This window comes from Erpetoichthys calabaricus, chromosome 4, assembly GCF_900747795.2.
Source record: "Erpetoichthys calabaricus chromosome 4, fErpCal1.3, whole genome shotgun sequence".
In the NCBI taxonomy this organism is placed as follows: domain Eukaryota; kingdom Metazoa; phylum Chordata; class Cladistia; order Polypteriformes; family Polypteridae; genus Erpetoichthys; species Erpetoichthys calabaricus.
The window spans coordinates 54,265,041-54,285,665 of NC_041397.2; the positions used below are offsets into that span (position 1 = coordinate 54,265,041).

At 37.2% G+C, this 20,625-nt stretch overlaps 1 protein-coding gene across 1 annotated transcript in view; it reads right to left on the minus strand.

Annotated features, from left to right (window-relative positions):
- The window catches only part of LOC114651090 (myosin-7-like), a 200,879-nt gene that overhangs the window by 174,628 nt on the left and 5,626 nt on the right, over positions 1-20,625 (minus strand). Inside the window, exons 2-6 of the mRNA XM_051926523.1 lie at positions 16,787-16,890; positions 14,981-15,124; positions 9,323-9,479; positions 8,273-8,300; positions 2,167-2,287 (exon numbers count right to left, since the gene is read on the minus strand). Coding sequence (XP_051782483.1) covers positions 2,167-2,287; positions 8,273-8,300; positions 9,323-9,479; positions 14,981-15,124; positions 16,787-16,890 — 554 coding nt within the window. The remainder of the gene's footprint in view (positions 1-2,166; positions 2,288-8,272; positions 8,301-9,322; positions 9,480-14,980; positions 15,125-16,786; positions 16,891-20,625) is intronic.

Here is a 20,625-nt window from a genome sequence, read left to right on the forward strand (position 1 = left end):
TATGCAAAAAAGTAGATGAACTGAGTTGACTTGTGAGCAGTTTCCACAAGTCCCACAGCTGATTAACAAAATAATCATCAAAACACACAAAATTCAAAGCCTAATCATAATAAATCAATTGAAATGCACCAATCACAACAAGAGCTTCAGGAATCTTCCAAAGAGATTAAAACTCCTTTGAAAAAACAGCACAATTCATTATCAATAAAAACTAAAAAATGCCCTACATAGCCAAGAAGCTACATGGGAAGTGTGCTGATCAGGGCAGTTGCACAGAAAACTAAATATATAACAAAAATAAACTGAAATTTGTGCAGCCAAAGGAAGGCCTGAAGTTGACTAGTGGATAATATGTTAAGGTTGCAACTTTAATTATCTATCTATCTATCTATCTATCTATCTATCTATCTATCTATCTATCTATCTATCTATCTATCTATCTATCTATCTATCTATCTATCTATCTATCTATCTATCTAGTTAATAAAGCTTGTATTTGCTAAACTTATGAAATCAATAAAATTGGTTTATTTTATATTACTCTCATATGGCTTCATTTATATCACTGAAGGCCTTTAGACTTAGCAGAATTTTTTTAGCCACGCATATTTGGACAATTTCATTTCATCATGTCAGTTTGACTGCATTTGATAGATAGATAGATAGATAGATAGATAGATAGATAGATAGATAGATAGATAGATAGATAGATAGATAGATAGATAGATAGATAGATAGATAGATAGATAGATAGATAGATAGATAGATAGATAGATACTTTATTAATCCCAAGGGGAAATTCTGATATTCTGACATGGTCTCTAGAAGGGACAGACTGTGATCATGTATGGACTTCCAAGCTCTCAACGGATTGCCTAATAAAGACTGCTGTCATTGGATGTATTTTTAACAGTACCAATGAGCATGTGATGCAACCAAGGGATGAATTTAAATCCAGGACAGACCTGAAGTCCCACATGGAAATGGAGTTCTTGGGGCATATGATGGGTGGCTGAGGTGGTGTCCACTATTTTTTAAATACACGAGCCAGAACATCTCATCAAAGCTTATTTAATGTTCCTGGCAGTTGATTCAGAAAACAGTTGACATTTCCAATCCCACTTCTCATCTAATAGCTACAGGCTACATCTTTGAGTGGATTGAAAAGTGTCTGTCAATGAAACAAATGTTATTTTAAGGTGAAGTTTTTCATGTTTTTTTTTAAATAGTGTACAAGAATATGAATCACAGGTTGGGACTCAACTGGCTGCTTTGAAGTTTACAGTCTAACACCTTTGCTTTTAACTGACTATTTGTGTCAACGTTACCAAATCCCAGATGCCCATCACTGGTGGACACCAATCCAAGCAATACTGGAATTAGCACTGTGGTGTTTCAAGACAGACTGGGAGGTCAGCGGTTAGTACTACAATTTGTGCAGAAATCAAATATTAACTGCTATTGAATGCTTCTCTAATCACTATGGCCTTCTCTTCAAGATTTGTACAGGCCAAGCAAACCTAGAATGCCTCCTGAAATGCTGAGATCAGATAAACAGATGATTCATTGGTATTAGGTCTTGCAGCTGTAATGAGATGCATCAAGATGGTGTGAATCCTAATAATTTAGACCTTCTGTCTTAGTAGATAAGCACTTGCACAGAATGCAGATGAGTAGAATGTGGAAGGGCAGAAGGATGTTCTTATAGAGATTTTTGGCCAATCAGAATAGTAATCTAGAGCTTAGGACAGTTCTTCAGCAGAATTCTGGTGGGAGATCTGATGGACAAACCTGGCCGGATAACCCTTGAGAAGTCAGAACAATCTGAGGGTTGTCTTAGCTTTAGAATTTAAACAAATGTATGGTTTACTGGTTTAAGAGATGGTGTTCAAACTGCCAAGGCACAGGTTAACTTTCCCATCAGTAACTTATGAGAATTTCACCAACTGCTACTCTTCTTTTATAAAACATATCCTGTCTTATAGTTTCTCAAAGTTAAGGTCTTTACTAATGAAAATAGTATTTACAATAACTTACATTGAATTTATAAGGCAATATTCTAACTGGAATATGCATGTGATACCATCATACAGTATGCATCACACATAGTTAGGTGTCTCCAAGAAGTGCTTCATTTTCTACCAGCATGTGATGTACAAGAAAGACAGAAAAAAAGTAAACTTTACTTACATGCTTTTTACCAGTTATTTCTCCAAGAGCAGCCACAGTAGCAAAGTACTGAATGACACGCTTGGTGTTCACTGTCTTACCAGCTCCTGATTCACCCCTGCAGAGGACATCTTGGAATTAGTTTTATGGACAATTATGGAAGTGACCATCTAGGGCCAGTTTTGCCAGACCAGTTTTTTTTATTTCAGGTTCTTTGAGGTTTCCTCATTCACTACTGTACTGACTGATTAGTTTCAGTTTTGTTTTATTAAATGTACCTCACCTAAATAATATTGATGTTATTCTGCTACCTTCCTAGAGAATAGGCAGGTTCTTTTTAACACACACTCAAAACACTTTTGGATAGATTTTTCATACTCATTACATACTTCTTAGTGTTCATCTATTTCTGTCTCTCTTCTGTGCATGATAGGTTAAAAATTCTGGCCTATGGGCCATGCAAGTTTTTCATCATTCTGATCACTCTCAGTGAGAACACGTCTATGCCACATGATTCGAATTCATAGATATCCAAACTAGCATCAGTGCTCACTTGATTTAGGTAAGCATGATATAAACATCCCTTAAGTGCATGAGATGGAAGATGGTGAGGTATGTGGCAAGTTGCATATGAAAGCTTTTCGCTAGTGATGTGATATTTTTTTGAAAGGATCAAAATTAATTGAGAGGTTCAAAACTTCCAAGCAAGTACTTTTGAAAACACATCAATCTGAAATATTTCTCTACATTGAAAAATGCTAAGTAGCAGTTCTGGCAATGGCAAAACCATTCTCTGTGGTGAGTATAAATGAATGATCCCTGAATATTTATCATCGAGTGCTTAATAAGGTACATATATAAACCCTTGACGCATATATTTATGAAATCACTATGCATTGAGGAAATACCAAAGGACTAGAAAATGCCAAATATTACCCCATTATATAAAAAGAGTGATCAGGCAGAGCCAAGCAACTATAGGCCAGTCAGCTTAATCTGCATCACAGGAAAATTAATGGAAGGAGGTATTAGGGGAAAGATTGAGCAACACATGTCAAGAACAGGCATTTTACTGAACAGTCAGTAGAGGGAGGTCATGTTTTAATAACATGTTGGAATTCTATGAGGAAGCAACAAAAGTGTATGATCAAAGAGGAGCAAAAGATATAATTTATCTTGACTTTCAGAAAGCATTTCATAAGGTGCATCAAGAGAAAGAAGTGGGAGTTCAGGGTGTCATTTGTTGATGGGTGCATAACTGGCTACCAAGGGGTTATGGTGCAAGAAACACTATCAGAATTGGGTGAAGTTAAGAGTGGTGTCCATAGGGATCAGAGCTAGAGCCGCTTCTATTTTTAATATATATATATATAAATGATTTAGATAGCAGATGATACCAAGATAAGTGGATTGGCAAATAATCTGGAATCCATTGAATCATTACAGGGGGACTTGCACATCATACAGGCGTGGGCAGATTTGTGGCAGATAAAATGCAATCTATGTATTACATTAATTATTGCTTCACCAAAGTAACAAATACTTCTCTACAAGAGACTATGAAGTTTATGAAATGATATTTATGAACCAGATGCAGTTTACTATCACAAACAATCTCAACTTAAAGTGGATAAAAATGACCGTTTAATATTCCTGCAATCCAGGATTTACAGCAGTATTCACTGCATCTGTTTGAATATCTGTAAGTCTTCTATCCACCTTTCTTCATTTTCTAAAATTATGTTTTAAAGAACAGAAGAAATATGACAATTGAGAGGAGACCATTCACTCCATCAAGCTCATTTATTTAGCAAACTGTGAAAATGTCCCAATATCTCAGCTTTTTCTATTACAAAGTTATGGGTTTTCACAGCTTATTCTAGCAGCATCAGTCAACCATTATTGGTTACAGTAATTTAATTTTTAGTGAATCTGGAATATCATATAAGCTAAGTTTTTCTTTGTTTGGATATAGGATTCAACCAGAGGACCTGGGCATGATTAAAATGAGCGTAATATACTCAGGATGTGAACTGAATGGAGGCTTCTCAGGCAAGTAAGGCAACATCACTAGAAACTCAAGTGAAAAACAAAGATCTCCACTTAGTTTAAGCAAACAGGAAAGAACACACCGTGTCTAGAAATGAACCGCATTTTCAAAAGTGTAAAATGGTAAAGATCAAAGGCAGTGGTCCCCAACTCCAGTCCTGGGGGGCCCCAGTGGTTTTCATTCTAACCCTTTTCTAGTGACCTGTTTTGGCTGCTAATTAACTTATTTTTAACTAATTTTATTTGACTTGCTCTTGAAGACTCAGACCCCTTAATTGTTTCTTTTTCCTTAATTAGCAGCCAAACAATAATGACATACAAAATTAACCAAAACATGGCCAGCAAACTGTGTCGATCATATAATATCTGAAAATAAAGAAAGGTGAAGGTCTCAGGAAAGTTGATCTGTTCAGGACCTCAAAACATTTTAACAGTGCTCTTAGAAAAGAGAAAATCAACAATTTTGGAAATGTATGCTATTGCACAATGAGAGCAGCACAAACCACGAAATTAAAGAACGGGTTTAATTAACAGCAAAACTCAGAGCCTAATTAAGCAACTGGTTGGAGTGAAATTGGTTGGAGTTTGAGATCCTGACTTAGTTGGTCTTCTGTTAAGCTCAAAGGAGTACCACCTGAATATAAAATGTAAATGTAATTTGCCAAATGAGTTAATTAAAAATAGGTCCACTTTGATTTTCAGGCTCATTTCACTTCAACTAAAGATGCACAATTCACTACAAAGAGAAATTCCACTGAGGTTCAGATGTGAAGTTAAATTTAGACAGCAAGCCGGAGAGAAAACATTACTGAAATATGATATGTTCAGTGGAGCCTCGGGAGGGGAGGAGAGTGCACAGCACAAGCTTGGAGATAAAGAGAGAAGTACAGAGTGAGCCATGGGAAGTGACCACAGGGGACATTGAGCAGAATGAAGTGTGAATCAAGCAAGGAGAGGGGAAATAAGAACCTCTCAGGGATTAGAACAACAGCAGACACCTCTATAAGTAACTAAAAAAAACAAGATACAACTGTAAAATCTATCATTTAAAAAGGTACAACTGCTCAGTGGTAAAAGTGCTGAAATTGTCCAGAAACAGAAGTGGTAATGGAGTGAGGTGAAACTGAAAATCCCAAACTGTACTTTTATACAGAGGAGAAATGCCTGAACCGTTTAGTGGGGATCTATATGAGTCACTTATAGTGCCAGTTAATTAAGACAAGCTGTCGCAGTTTTGGATACTTGCCTTAAAATAATTTATGTCAGTAGATATTTCTTCTTTAAAGATACACCTCCCTATCAAACAAGTACTAGTTTAGCCTTGAATTATAAAAAGGTCTTCATTTGGAGATGATTGTTTAAGGATATTGCAACACTTCCATTTTGTCACTTGATATGCATATGTACTGTTTAATTATTGTTGAATAATTAACAAGAGTCGCTACATTTAATTTATACTTTCAGTCTCTGGAACTGGTCTTTGCTGCCTCCTACTGGCACAGATTAGATTAAGAAATTGCAATTGCTAACACCAGTGCAAATACTGGCAAATTTTCTGAAAATTTTGCAGGTAATACAACCAATGAAAGGTATGTATTCAAAATATTTATTTGAATTGTCATTTATTTTTATGTCTATTGAATGTACAGGTATAAGTCTAAAAGTAAATGTAATGTGAACATTTCAAAGTAATCACAATTGATAGAAGCTGACGGAATACAACCAGGTCACGATGACTAATGGGTATTTCGAACACACACAGCGCTGTGCCCTGCCATTAGTCTAGTTGGAGACAAGGTCAAATGAACATGAAAATCCTCTACTGGGGATTGTACCATTGTTGTACAATTCACCATAGTGAGATTTCTTTGATAAGAGCGAGAGAAAACTTCTGAATTCACCAAAAGATGTTGGCTCAGAACAGAAGTGAAAACAGCATGATTCAATGAAAAGTTTATGAATGGGTACAAAGTGTAAACAATGAAGCTCAATCTAGTCGACCATCAACATCACACACATAAGCCCACATCGACATACTGTAATGAATATCTTCATCAGAAAAGACCAATGGATTATGTTGTTCAATGCTGTTGTACATTTGGATATCAGCAATGAAACTGTAGATGCCTTAGTTAATGATGACTTAGTGTACCGTAAAGTTTGTGCAAGATGGGCACCCAAACAGATTACAGTAATCCCTCCTCCATCGCGGGGGTTGCGTTCCAGAGCCACCCGCGAAATAAGAAAATCCGCGAAGTAGAAACCATATGTTTATATAGTTATTTTTATATTGTCATGCTTGGGTCACAGATTTGCGCAGAAACACAGGAGGTTGTAGAGAGACAGGAACGTTATTCAAACACTGCAAACAAACATTTGTCTCTTTTTCAAAAGTTTAAACTGTGCTCCATGACAAGACAGAGATGACAGTTCTGTCTCACAATTAAAAGAATGCAAACATATCTTCGTCTTCAAAGGAGCAAACAAATCAATAGGGCTGTTTGCTTTTAAGTATGCGAAGCACCACGGCACAAAGCTGCTGAAGGCGGCAGCTCACACCCCCTCCGTCAGGAGCAGAGAGAGAGAGAGAGAGAGAGAGAGAGAGAGATAGAGAGAGAGACAGATAAAAAAATCAATACGTGCCCTTCGTGCTTTTATGTATGCGAAGCACCGTGCAGCATGTCGTTTCAGGAAGCAGCTGCAGCTGCACAAAAGATTGCAACGTGAAGATAATCTTTCAGCATTTTTAGACGAGCGTCCGTATCGTCTAGGTGTGCGAACAGCCCCCCTGATCACACACCCCTACGTCAGCGCAAGAGAGAGAGAGAGAAAGTAAGCCGGGTAGCTTCTCAGCCATCTGCCAATAGCGTCCCTTGTATGAAATCAACTGGGCAAACCAACTGAGGAAGCATGTACCAGAAATTAAAAGACCCATTGTCCGCAGAAACCCGCGAAGCAGCGAAAAATCCGCGATATATATTTAAATATGCTTACATATAAATTCCGCGATGGAGTGAAGCCGCGAAAGGCGAAGCGCGACATAGTGAGGGATTACTGTACTGATCTGCACAAGCCAATATCCTTCACTAAATTTCAGCAGGTTTACCTGTCTCTGCCCAATAAATTCTCACTATGACATGATGTTCAAAATGGGGCAATCCCACAGCAGAATGTCCATGTTCATTTGACCTTCACTTCAACTAGACCAGTGGCACAAAGCTGTGTCGTGTGTGTTCAAACTACCCATAAGTCATCACAAATGTATTGCATTACATCACCTTCTATCCATTGCAGTTACAACATAAATTTCTAATTACCTTTACTTTTTAATTTATCCTCTGTCACACACGTGTGAGTAGGAGGAAGCTGTATGGACCAAGTGAGGGTAATTCCACACCAGGTCAGGGGGGTGGAGGGGTGTACTAAAACTTCTTCTGTTACTTCTATAGACCAAACACGGGAAAACCTGTCTGACTCGTCCCTCAAGACGTCACTTCTGGTTCCGGTGCCTAGAAGAACATCACTTCCAGTTAGGATGTCAGAAGGAGGTCATTTCCAGTTCCAGCGCCTAGAACATCATGTCTTGTTCCTGTGCCTAGAAGAACGTCACTTCCAGTTCCGGCACCTAGAAAAATGTCATTTCTGGTTGCAACGTCAGAAGGAGGTCATTTCCGGTTCCCTTACATCACTTCTGGTCTTGGCATTTAAAGCCGCCATCTTAACCACTAATCATCAGTTCTTGTCTGGACTCCATCAAAGACACTACTGTCTTACTTCCAAAACCCATTGCAGCCAGGGATATTATACGGATGGCTTCCCCAAACCTTTTTAAGTGTGTCGAGTCTGATCCTTTCACACCTCATATTATTATTATTATACTCTCAAATAAAACAGTGTTTGATTATTGTGGAAAGCATTCTGTACAAGTACAAGTACAAAATGCTACATAAAGTAAATGTAGATAAAGCAGTATAGAGATTCTGAATAAGGGTTTATTTAAAGTTTTAAAAGGCAGTACAAAGTTTTTGACCCATAAAAATGAAAAATTACTTACGTGATAAGCATTGCCTGATTCTCTCGATCTGTTGAGAATAAAACAAGCCAGAGCAGAACTACAAATTAGAGAAGTTCTTGCCCAATTCATGGGAATGAATCAAAACAGCTTTGTAAGATCAATTTTTACTGATGGTTTGAAACACCTCTTCTTTAGATAAAACAGAATTTCTTACCAGCAAAGTAAATTTGAAACACAATGATCTAATATATTAATAGTTGCATACTATACTGTACATATCCTGAGAGCATATTTGCAAGTAAATTCTAAGATTACAAAGAATTGCTTTAATATAATAAATGCAGCTTACTCATTTGGCTACCATTACTTCAGTAACATATTTAGCTTGATTATTATTTACAATTTGAATAAACAAGTTCTTTTAATGTTTGGTAACTCTTAAATATGGTAACACTAAATACTCTTAACACAAAAAGCCTTGATTTTTAGTTGAACTAAATTCACCTGAAATTTATTAACTTTTGTAAAATCAGATTTTTTGTCAAGATAAGAAAGGTTTTTTTTGTTTGTTTGTTTTTCATTTTGTCAAGAGCTTATAATCAAGACAAAGCCCTAACAACATTCAGGTTAGGTTCAAAGTGAATAATAAAGTGGCCCTCTGTAAGTGTGTGTGTGCAGCTGTGTGTGAGGGGGCCTGTCACCTTCCTGCTTTGCCTGCACTGCTGCTGTGACCCTGAATTGGCTGTAATTGGGATTTAGAATGTTATGTTAGGCAAAGTAAAAATGAAAATAAATATCATTTCCAGTATTATATGGCAGTAAAGTTATTGTAATTCTCATTTATTTTAGATTCAAAGTTTTGTCTACTTCAAACAGAGATGCGATGATAATCCTCTTCTTCTTTCGGCTGCTCCCGTTAGGGGTTGCCGCATCGGATCATCTAAATTGTTGTCCGCATACATGAATCATATCTTCAGAAGATGTACAGTAAGCTGCATGTTACAATTCTAGTTTGTTTCCTGCTACTGTCAATAGTCATTTCTCCATTTTTCTGTTAAATTGAATTCATTCAAAGACTCAGCTACTTACTGCGAAGCATGTCGTTGTAGGCATTGTCAGCAATGGAGAATATATGAGGTGGGGCCTCTGTGCGCCGTTTACCTTTGTAGGCAGCTATTACCTCTGTTTTATAAACAGGGAGCCATTTGTAAGGGTTCACAGTTACACAGAACAGTCCAGAGTAGGTCTGTGAATACAAAGCCAAAGTGAAAACATCTTTTTATATTACATTCAATTTGCTATAATCCCTTCATCAATCAATACATTTTCTGTACTTGTATTTTCAGTCAGAGGGTTTAACAGGGGCAGCATGGTGGCGCAGTGGGTGGCGCTGCTGCCTCGTAGTTGGGAGACCTGGGTACCTGGGTTTGCTTCCTGGGTCCTCCCTGCGTGGAGTTTGCATGTTCTCCCCGTGTCTGCGTGGGTTTCCTCCCACAGTCCAAAGACATGCAGGTTAGGTGGATTGGCGATTCTAAATTGGCCCTGGTGTGTGGGTGTGTTTGTGTGTGTCCTGCGGTGGGTTGGCACCCTGCCCAGGATTGGTTCCTGCCTTGTGCCCTGTGTTGGCTGGGATTGACCCCTGTGACCCTGTGTTCGGATTCAGCGGGTTGGACAATGGATGGATGGATTTAACATACCCAGTGGTAGACCTACATTTTTATGGCCCTGAAGCTTAAACTGTTATTGGGGCCCTTTCACTCCTATGTAACTTAAAATATGTTTAGAATGAAACATAAATTTCAACTTGATTTGTTTACAGCTACCCTACATGATACTTTAATAAACTTTCAAATTTTTTTTTACTATTATTTTGTATTGAATTACATTATATTATTACCGTATATTCTCACGCTTAAGTTCCCCTACAGATAAGTTGGGACTTGATTTTACCATATAATTCCCAGTATTTTATAATGTCGGTCATATAAGTTGAATGCGGAAAACTCCTGGTATTGGTCCAAGAGATTATGACATGCTAACGCCCACCTGAGAGAGTAACCATGGAGCACACTGACTTTTGTTTTCTATGTGTTGTGCCTGCATGACCACACGGTAATACCCAACCTATTCTGAAATGACATTTGCACTGTCTTGTGTTTTTTGTATCTCACACCCTCATACACCTTTTCGTAAGAGCATCCCTTATCTACGATTGAGTGTTCAATCAGAAGGAAATATAAAGCTGGATTTTAAATTAAAAGTCATTGAAGTGGCAAAAGAAATTGGTAACAGCGCTGCTGCAACAAAATTCGATGTGTCTAAGAAACTAGTGTGAGATTAGAGGAGGCAAGAAGATGTTAAAAAAAAAAAAGTAAGTGACGTATTTTTGAAAGGGCATATAAGTCGGAGTCTGATTTTATGTTCGATTTTTCAGGTTTCAAGACCCGAATTACTGTATACGCAAGTGTATATGGTAATATTATTATTTTTTTAAAAAACCTTCTCATACAGTAGGCCCCCCCACATTTTTAAGCAATGTGGACTAACGTCACTTCTGGAATTAGATGTGCTGAAGCTTAAGCTTCATTAGCTTCATAGTAGATCTGGCCCTGAAGATACCCCTAGTGTATGTCAGTGGTTCTTAAAATTTTTTGTAATTTTTTAAAAAATCCCATCTATTTGTCACATTCTGCTGCAGTAAAAATTGATTTGATTTCACAAATCAAATGGCACTAGGTTATTTGTGACCATATCCCAGACTGTAAATCTATGATCGAGGAGTCTGAGGAGGGTGTGCTTGAAGGGAAAAGGCCTGGCAAGTCACTTGGGGTCGTGTGGGGTTGGACGCTACTAACAAAGAGGCAGAATTCATCCTTAATTTCAGGACCTATATTTTGTACTAATTAAAGGTAATGCAGAAAATTCAGACTTCCATAAATAAGTAGATGCAAAGGTATTTGTTCCTTCTGTATGGTTCTTGACAATTTGGGGTATTCATTACCCATTGATATCCAAACACTTGCAAAAGGAGACGATGAGTGCCTCCTCACACAGGTCATTGAGTGCCACATATTCAGAAAGAATCAGAGAGCTGGAAAGTCTGTTGACTTTGAATGGGTTTCAGATCCATCCATCTTCCCTTCTGCCATCCACAAGGAAAGCAGATCATGAATTGCTCCTGAAATCCCTTTAAGTGAATGCATATTATCTCTTTCAGCTCATGATCAGTCTCATTCAGGAAATCATCCAGCACTGGAAATGGTTCAACACTTTAACTTTATGCATTAGAGTGTCTCAGGTACAATTTCCAAATCCAGCTCTCAAGTTAATCCTTAAGTACAGACACATTTATGTCATTGTCATGTGTGTAAACTGAGCACGTTAAATTGATCAAATAAGTTGGCAAGATATGTCAACAGGGCCAGCATCCTTGTATTTCCAAAGTGTTGAGTGTTTGCCTGCAAGGAGAATTCTATCAAATAAATGAACCAAAACTCTTCCTTGAGATAGCCACCTCACTCTGCTGTGATTAAGGAAGGACCTTGTGGTGTTCAGGTACCATCTCTATACATAGTACTGTATTTTGAATGTGGGTGAACTTGTTTCACTCATCTTGATGACATTAACGGCATAAACTACATTATCTAGCACCCATTTAATTGTGGGAAGAGTGCTTTTAACTTTTGCTATTAACTGACTCTTCATATCAACCTTGTAGCAGTGACATTTGAGAGGAGGACAATTGTTATTTTGTCACCATGGACAAACGTGAGTGTAGCTACCTGTTTAGCACATAGGAAGACTCAGACAAGTTCTTAGGCTTACTAGTTTTGCCAATCCAGTGGACCACAACAAAAGATCTATGCACTCTCATTTCTTTTACTTATATCTACAGTTTCAATTATAATTTTCCTTCCTGTAGAGTGGCAAGTTTTCCATTGAGTTTAGTTGTAACACTGAATGTTTAGTCTGCAAATGCTGCTGCAGTTTGGATAGCTACAGACTTTCATTAGACAGCATTATTCCATGTAGGACACACTATGAATATGGATCATTCTCTTGCCCTGTCTAGTTAAATCAATTCATTTAACAATGTTGAGGAAATCCAAAGATGTTATTATACTTCCAGCCAATAAAATATTATAAAATAAATACATATCTTAGCATATAAGAAACATACAGAAGCAATGATTGAATGGTCTAGCAATCTTACATTTTGAGAGCAATGTGAGAAAAATGTTTCCTGTAATAAGAGTTTTATAGTAATAAACAATTTTTGCATACAAAACATAAAATAAGTAAGACAGATGGACATGCTGCTTATCTGTGCTAATATGTAAGTGATGCATTTCAGCACTAAGATTGATGATTACATGTGAAACATCAGTGTGGTTTCCTCCATTATTTTCCACAGTTACTGAAATTTTTCAGGGCCATGATATTGATCCTTATGTTGTTTGCCAATAACCAAGAATTTCTATAGATAGATAGATAGATAGATAGATAGATAGATAGATAGATAGATAGATAGATAGATAGATAGATAGATAGATAGATAGATAGATAGATAGATAGATTTTAAATTGCTTTCAAATAGCTGTATCAAAGTATCAAAGTAGTATCTGTCTTTCCATATACTGTATATTAGGTTCATATGTTCAGTTTATTCATTCTTCAGATGATCCATATTTGTTGTTATTTTTAAATTAATCTATACTATACTGTATAATCATATGAGCATCAGAAGCAGCAACATATATCTTTTATCATTAATTGGACATTCAACCAATTAAAAACACAATCTGACAGTGTTGTGTAGTTGTTACAACTACTCAAAAATGCAGATAATTGCGTCATAAACTGTATTTTGTAGAAAACTAGGGGGCTCTGCCCCCTGCTTGCTTTGCTCACCAACCCCCAGGCGGTTGCTACGCATTAGCCACTTCACGGATCTGCCGCTCGCATATGGGGAAGCGGATGTACAATTTAAACAAATAGTTTTATTATGAAAATGTGACAATTCCTATGAAAATAACAAACTATTTTACATTTCAACAAGTAATTAACCCTAATAAAAAATAGTAAAACTTAATAAATTGAAAGAAATTTATGTTTCATTTTGCATTAGAGTTATTCGTTGCGTTATACGTTTTCGTTCTGTTTGGCTTTGAAATTAGCACGCAAATACTTTTTAAACGTACACTTTTACTGTAAAACTTCAGTAAAAACAATATTTGGAATTATCTTTTTGTCAATATTGCACTGAATTTTGATTCCGTGTTTGGACTTACATCGTAACAACGCAAGGTATAACTGCCCGTGAGTGAATATTGTTTCTTTCTCTCTAATAAATAAACTGACTTTTTTGAATGTTCATCCCTGCGATTTGTTAATTGTCATAGCTAAAGCTATTCTAACGGGAAACTGTAAACATTTTAATATGAATGGCTTATCAAGATCTCCTTTGGTGTCTAATGTTATCCGTGGAAAATGTACTACATTAACTTTCTTGTCGCCTGTTAAAATTTTACATGTTAGAATTGTTCGTCCAATTTTGAATACAACTAATCTTGTCCTATTGCATAGCCCATCACTCATACATAAATTACGCAGTAACATTACGATACATCCTTCTTCCTACAGTAATTCGGTCGGTGGAAGATCGGACAGTGTTAACAGTTGTAGATATTCTACGGGATATTGTAAATTGATGTTTTCATCTTCTGCATCATCACCACCAACTAACTGTTTCAGCATAGTCTATTGACACACGTTTAACCAATATGCCAATTTTCATGTTAATCCACTTGATTTCATCGTTTCTTGGTGTTAGGATTGCCTGTGTACTCATTTCTCCTGTTGATAACCCTTTGGGATGAAATTCTTCAATAAGATTTGAACATAATAAGTCTTCTTTAATTGGGAACTTAAAGTGAGGAAAACGTTAAAATTTCTAAGAGCTGAGAGTGCAGGAACTGTGTCTGACAAAAGCATTCACACGAATGATAGGTGAGAGGACCGTGAGCGTGGGAGGTTAACCGGAAATGGTTGGGAGGAGGGCGGGACCCCGGCTACCAACTTGAAAAATACTCTTGCCAATAGTCTTGTCTCATCTAGTCTCAAGATTTTCTTTCATAATAGAGAGATATTTGCCAAATCTTTGAAACCTAAATGTTACTTGCCATGCAATACATTTTTCTCACTTTATCTTTATGTTGTTGCAGTATACAGTATCATGATTTGTTGTGATGAATCAGTAGAAAATTAACAATGCAAGATAAAATTAGAACATAAAATATGTTTACAGAAAATTAAAATACAAAATGATGTACTCATCTTTCCCTGTTCATTTTAAACTTTTAAGGTATCCACTTTAATAAGAGAAGAACAGTCTCTATGTGTCTGTCTGTGTGTCCCTCTGGTTGCTATGTCTCTGCCATTCCAAAAGATGGTGCATCTCAAACATTTTTAGCAATAACTTGCATTGCAGCTGTCATTCAAGAAGATGGTGTATCACAAACATGAACACTGATTTTACAATCCCATACTAAATGGCATATAACAGAGACATATGCCTTGCATGGTGCACTGCAAACTTTAATACTGAGGTCTTTGTTGACTGCTTAGATTTCAACCCTTCTTAGATGGATATCACAGCTAGTTTTACATATTTTCACAGCTCTCATTCCTAGTTGATTTTTAATATATTCAGTAATCTGTAAGAAATCCATGTTAGTAAAAACTTACATAGATCATCCAGTTAGCATAGCGGCGGCGCAGGTTGTGCAAAACTGAGGCTTCATTGAGATGCGTAAGCATGGCCATGTCTTCAATCATATCAAATTTTGGGGGATTCATTTGTTGTATATCATCCTCCTTGACAGTAACCATCTGCAAAAAATAAAACAAACCATGCTTTCATGTGTGAAATGGGTTAGTATTGTTATATTCTTGAATCAATCCATTTTCCTCCTCTAATCCGTTAGATTATTAAGACTATGCTCTTTTTTTTTTTTTTTAACTGAGCAACTGAGAATTACAATGTGCATGAGGGGTGCTATCAAATGTATCAAATGCATTCATGCCTTTTATCAGCCAGCTTATTCCAGCTCAGGCTCAGAGAAATTTGATGTCTATAATGCCCATGGAGCCAGCCATGGACAGAATGCTTTCACGCTCAAGCACACACTCCTTATATTCATTAGTTGACCTAATCCACCCATATTTGGCATGAATTAGATAACTAACGGAAAACCCATGAGTCCATTAAAACTGTTTGCAAAAGCTGCCAGAGCTGTGATGTAGCAGTGTTAGTTAGGACATTGTATCTCCATACTACCAACTGAGGGCAGAGCTCTCTATCCAGAATGTCACCCATGACAACTGCAGTGTTGCTCTGACTGCCTTCAATGGCGTATCCAGAACATGGCTCATGAGGGCCACCTGGGCTTAAGCAGTGTGGCCAGGACCTGATATAATAGACTGGGATAGACTAACTGATAACTGATAATGGTGCCCAGTTCTGTCCTTTTTCCTTCACCTGGGTAACCCTGGAAAAATAAGGGGAAGGGAAACATTGAACTAGACCCTAAAAATGGACTTATAGCTCACCTGGCAGAAGGCTAATGATTCCTATCTGTTCTTCTTCATAACATGTCATAATCACGAACCACACAGCACTCTACAAATGCCAGCTTTTCTGCATTTCCAATTTTAGGACTGTAAACTGCAGCCTACCCTTGACTGGCTATGGCCTCAGGTGGAGTTTGGCTGAGGTCCCTGGAACTCAGTGCAGCACAGTCTCCACTCACCATGACAAAAGAAAGGTGAAAATTGACCACACACATTGTATGAGGAATCCTCATATTTTTTATCCTAGACTATTTCTGAATCTGTCAGCTATTTTCCAACTTTAACAAATGCACACAAGGTGCCTCTGGAAGGTGTCTCCATGAGATGAAATGGATACAGAAACCAGCACAGGCCTAGAATTTGACAGAGAAGAATTCATCCCCTACTGCTATTTAGCCTGTTTCCCTTGCTAAGCACTTACAAGCAACTCAGCCTTTCCCCATCAGAGATCGAGCTCACCCAGGCTACCCTTGAGACCATAAAACCGACACCTAACAGGAAAATAAAGAAAAATGTTGGGGGGCTCTTTAATTGGGATTTTTTTAGGGGTGTGCAACATCTACACTGTCTTTACAACAATAATGGAGTTATTGTTTACATGGTGAGTCTTGTACAAAAGGAACTTTAATTACACTGTCAATTCAAATCAGATGACACAAATCCACAGGAAACAAACTCTGAAAAGGATTTATGGGTTTGCTTTGAGGCAACATTCCCACGTGCAGAAGCAAGTTAACATGCAAATAAAATTTTAGGTTCTGTTAACATTGTTAAATATATCTTAGAATGTAATAGGAGCACATCTGGGGTCCAGGGTGCAGTTCTGGTCAGCACACTACAAAAAGACATACTAGCTCCAGAGGCCTGTAATAAATACAGCTAATGCAGGATCAGTGGTAGTGCAATATAAATGTCTCTCACCCTTCCATCTACAGTCTCGACAGTCAATTTGCCATTATTGATCTCTTTAATTTCTGCAGCTGTGTAAGACTCTTTTTCGTCAGGAATCCAACACTTTTTCTTCCCTAAAAAAATAGTTAGAGGTTTTGTTTAGCCATTTAAAATTTATACTTGTTCTTTATTAGCAATTAAAGGAGAGTCATATTAAAGCACTGGCATAATTTAGAGATAAACCATTTCAAGTGTTTTGACTCAGATTAGAGCTCATAAAATGGTTTGCTCTTTGGCCCACTTACAGTATGTGGATAGCTGATTCTTACTTGGTATTGCTAAAGGCCATCTCAAAACGTAGAGCAGAGGACAAGGACATGGCTAAATACAAACGGGAGGATCAGAACACGATGGGATTGATGCTGATCACAAATGGTTAGCATTGTATTGGCTGTAGACATCATTGTCTTAAACCAGCAGCAGACAATTTCAGTCCTGGAGGGCCAAAGTGGCTGAAGGCTTTTGTTCCAACTCAGTTTCTTAATGAGATGTCAATTATTGCTGATGAAGCACTTAATGCTCAAATGACATTAGTGGTTTCACTTGTTAAGATTCCATACCATTAATTGCTTATTTTAGTCTTAAATGGCCACATTCACTGTTTTAAATTGCTCCTTATTAAGCAATAAGATGCAAATGACAAAGAAGACAGCAGTTCTCCGTCTAACTTGTTTCCATTTACACCTGTGTGGACTCATCATGTACTGTTTTGTTTAATAAAACTCTTAAGAGAAAAATGTAACACATTGAAAATGATCTCTTTTAGGTTTCAAATCATTTTTATGATTTCCTTGGAAAGGTAAAAAAAAATGTATGATATAAAGAGCATTACATTGCAGACTAACTTGCCATAAAATTAAATAAGGTCTGAGACTGACAATCATTGGTTTCTAATTAAGCAATTGGGTTGGAATGAAAACCTGCAGCCACTGCGGCCCTCCAGGACTGACGTTGCCTACCCCTGTCTTAAACAGTCATTATAAAGAAACAATCTCTTCCATTTCTAAGAGCTTTCTTGTTCACTTTACAACATGTCTCATTTAATTTACTGTTTATAACTACACAGATGAAATGACAAGGGTTACACCAGCAGGAATGAGGATGCAGCCAGTGTTTCTTTTTAAAAGGAACTATTGGCTTCGGAATAATGCATTGCTAATTAGCAAAATTTGTAGGCTATAATTTGTGGATCGAGTTAAATTACTGATAGAGGAATAAGTTCTCCTCTTTATTTAGACAAGATACATAAGGCAAGGACTGTAATTCAGTCAAGCATTCAAAAATATATCTCAACCCTTAAAGATTATATTTCTGTGCTATTTTCTTTTTTCTCAACATCCCAGATATGATTCACTGCCATATATTAGCTGCAGGAGCCGGGCCAAGCTACACCATAACAATAATTCCCTGAAAGAAGTCTTTATAATTAACAAATCTGATGTGCCCCACCCTAACATTCCCAACATAAAGGTAGGATTTTATCTGTAAAACATCGTAGGCTAAAAATTTATCCATGGGAAATGAAATGGAACTATCATATCTTATTAACAACGTTTTGGAATGATTTTGGTCAAAGTCAATAACCTTGCAACACTGCACAATGCTGCTAAGAGTGTCAAGCTTCAGTCTGAATAAGTCACTCTTTTTGGATTAACATTCACAGAGTCACATCCTGACACAAACAGACATCACACCATAACAGACCAAATCATGTTAAAGGATCTTAAAAAATACAGAACTTTTGAAAGCTCATCACAATACTTTTACTATTGTCACATTCATGTGCATAGGAGACAATTTAAGGCAGTTGTCCTCAATCACGGTCCTGGAGGGCCGCAGTGGCTACGGGTTTTCATTCCAGCCTGTGTCCTAATTAGAACTCAGTCCTTCCTGATAATGAAAGGTGGTGTTTAACACTATGCCTTGTTAGTGCCTTTATTCATCAAAGACAAATTTGAGCTACTTTATAGATCACAGGTCCTCAATTACAGTCCTGGAGGTCTGCTATGGCTGCAGGTTTTCACTTTAACCAATTTCTTAATTAGGACCCTTTTATTTACTACTAATGCAATACTTTTTTGGGTTTAGTTTTAGTTCTCTTGCCTGTTACATTTCAGAAACCTTAATTGCCTATTTTAGATTTTAACAGCTGCATTTAAGTTTTAATTGTTGCCTGTTTTCTTAATCAGACATTAGTTAATAATGAGATGCAGATAACCAATAAACCAGCAGCTCTCCAGTTAACATGCTTACCAGGAAGTATCTGTTATAAAAAATGTGTAGAAATGAATGAGAGGGGAATTGGAAGGACCATTAAATCTATTCTAGTCCACACAACACATGGATAATGTTCTCACAGCAGGAAACTCTACAGTGCAATTAAAATTGCTCTTGGATAAATGCAAGCATTAACAAGCTAAATGGCTCAATACCAAGTTTCATTATCAGCATGGACTGCTTTCTAATTAGGAAACTAGTTGGAATAAAAACCTGCAGCCACTGCGTCCCTCCAGGACTGTGATTGAGGACCCCTGGTTTAAGGGCTCAGGTGATGGTAATTCTCCACCAATCCAGGGGGTGGCACTGTGTGATAACACACTGTCTCTTCCTCCATCTGCAGACTGGAAGACTGTCAGCTCTCCTCCAACGACGTCACTTCCGGTGTCTGCCCACCTGGACCTACCTTTCTTCTCAGCAGCCATATGACTGGAAGAAGCGCCATCTTGGGCAGTATGAATAGAACTCCGGTCTGAGAAGACTCGATTTTTGCGTTTTCACATACTTGATTTTGATCAAAGCCATTTCAGTTATACGGAGTTTGCCCACAGGTGCCCAAAGACTATCACTGTCTCCTGTAGTCTTATTACACAATAAAAATCCATGGATAATATGTATGCAAAATCAAAATCACTTGGCCATTTCTATAATGTAATGAGAATTAAACAATGTGTTGATTACATCTTTTCTACAAGATGAATAGAATTTTGGAGAAATGTGCTGTGCAAGTCACTATTTATTAACAAAAAAGAGTATGTAAGTCACCGAGACCTGCGTTTTTCTTTTCAGGTTTCTTCTTTTCACTTATTCACACCACTTTCATATTACATTGATTGACATAGGACCAACAACCTGTCATTTTTCTGTGTGAAATTTTATTTTTCATTTTTCTTATGTTTTCCTGCTCACAATGCCAAAGCAAAATTGAATTATATGTTAAGATTTAAATAAAATGTATATTGCTTTCATTAAGATAAAGTTAAGTAGAAGATTAAAATCTTTCACCAACAGTTTCCAATATAGTTAAAATTTAGAATTATTAGAAATTTGTACATCCGTTATGAAACTGTACTACTACTATTTGTAAAATGATGTGCTTCAGCAATACTTTGTACGCTTCTTAGAATTCATATTAAATGTGCATATTTTGTGATGAGATTGTACCACTTGTTTCATAATATTCTGTATTAAATACAGCATCGCAACCTTGCATTGCTTTTCAATCAGCACTCATGTCCTGTTAAGTTTCCCTGCAGTGTGGAGCTTTGCACCAAGTGACTTTTCCTCCTGCAACTCAAAGACATTCACACAGGTTGACCAATACCTTTAAATTGGCCTGGTGTAAGTCAATGGAGAATTGACCCCTGTCAGATGTTAAGTTTCACTTTTATTGTGTTCCATGTATTTTATGGGGGGGTCCCTTAAGAGGTGGAGCTACCAGCCCATTACTGTCAAGGGACCACCCTCAACTCCATAAACTTTGAGGAAAACCTAAAGACTCTAGCGGTTCACTGAATGCGTTCTTGCTGTTG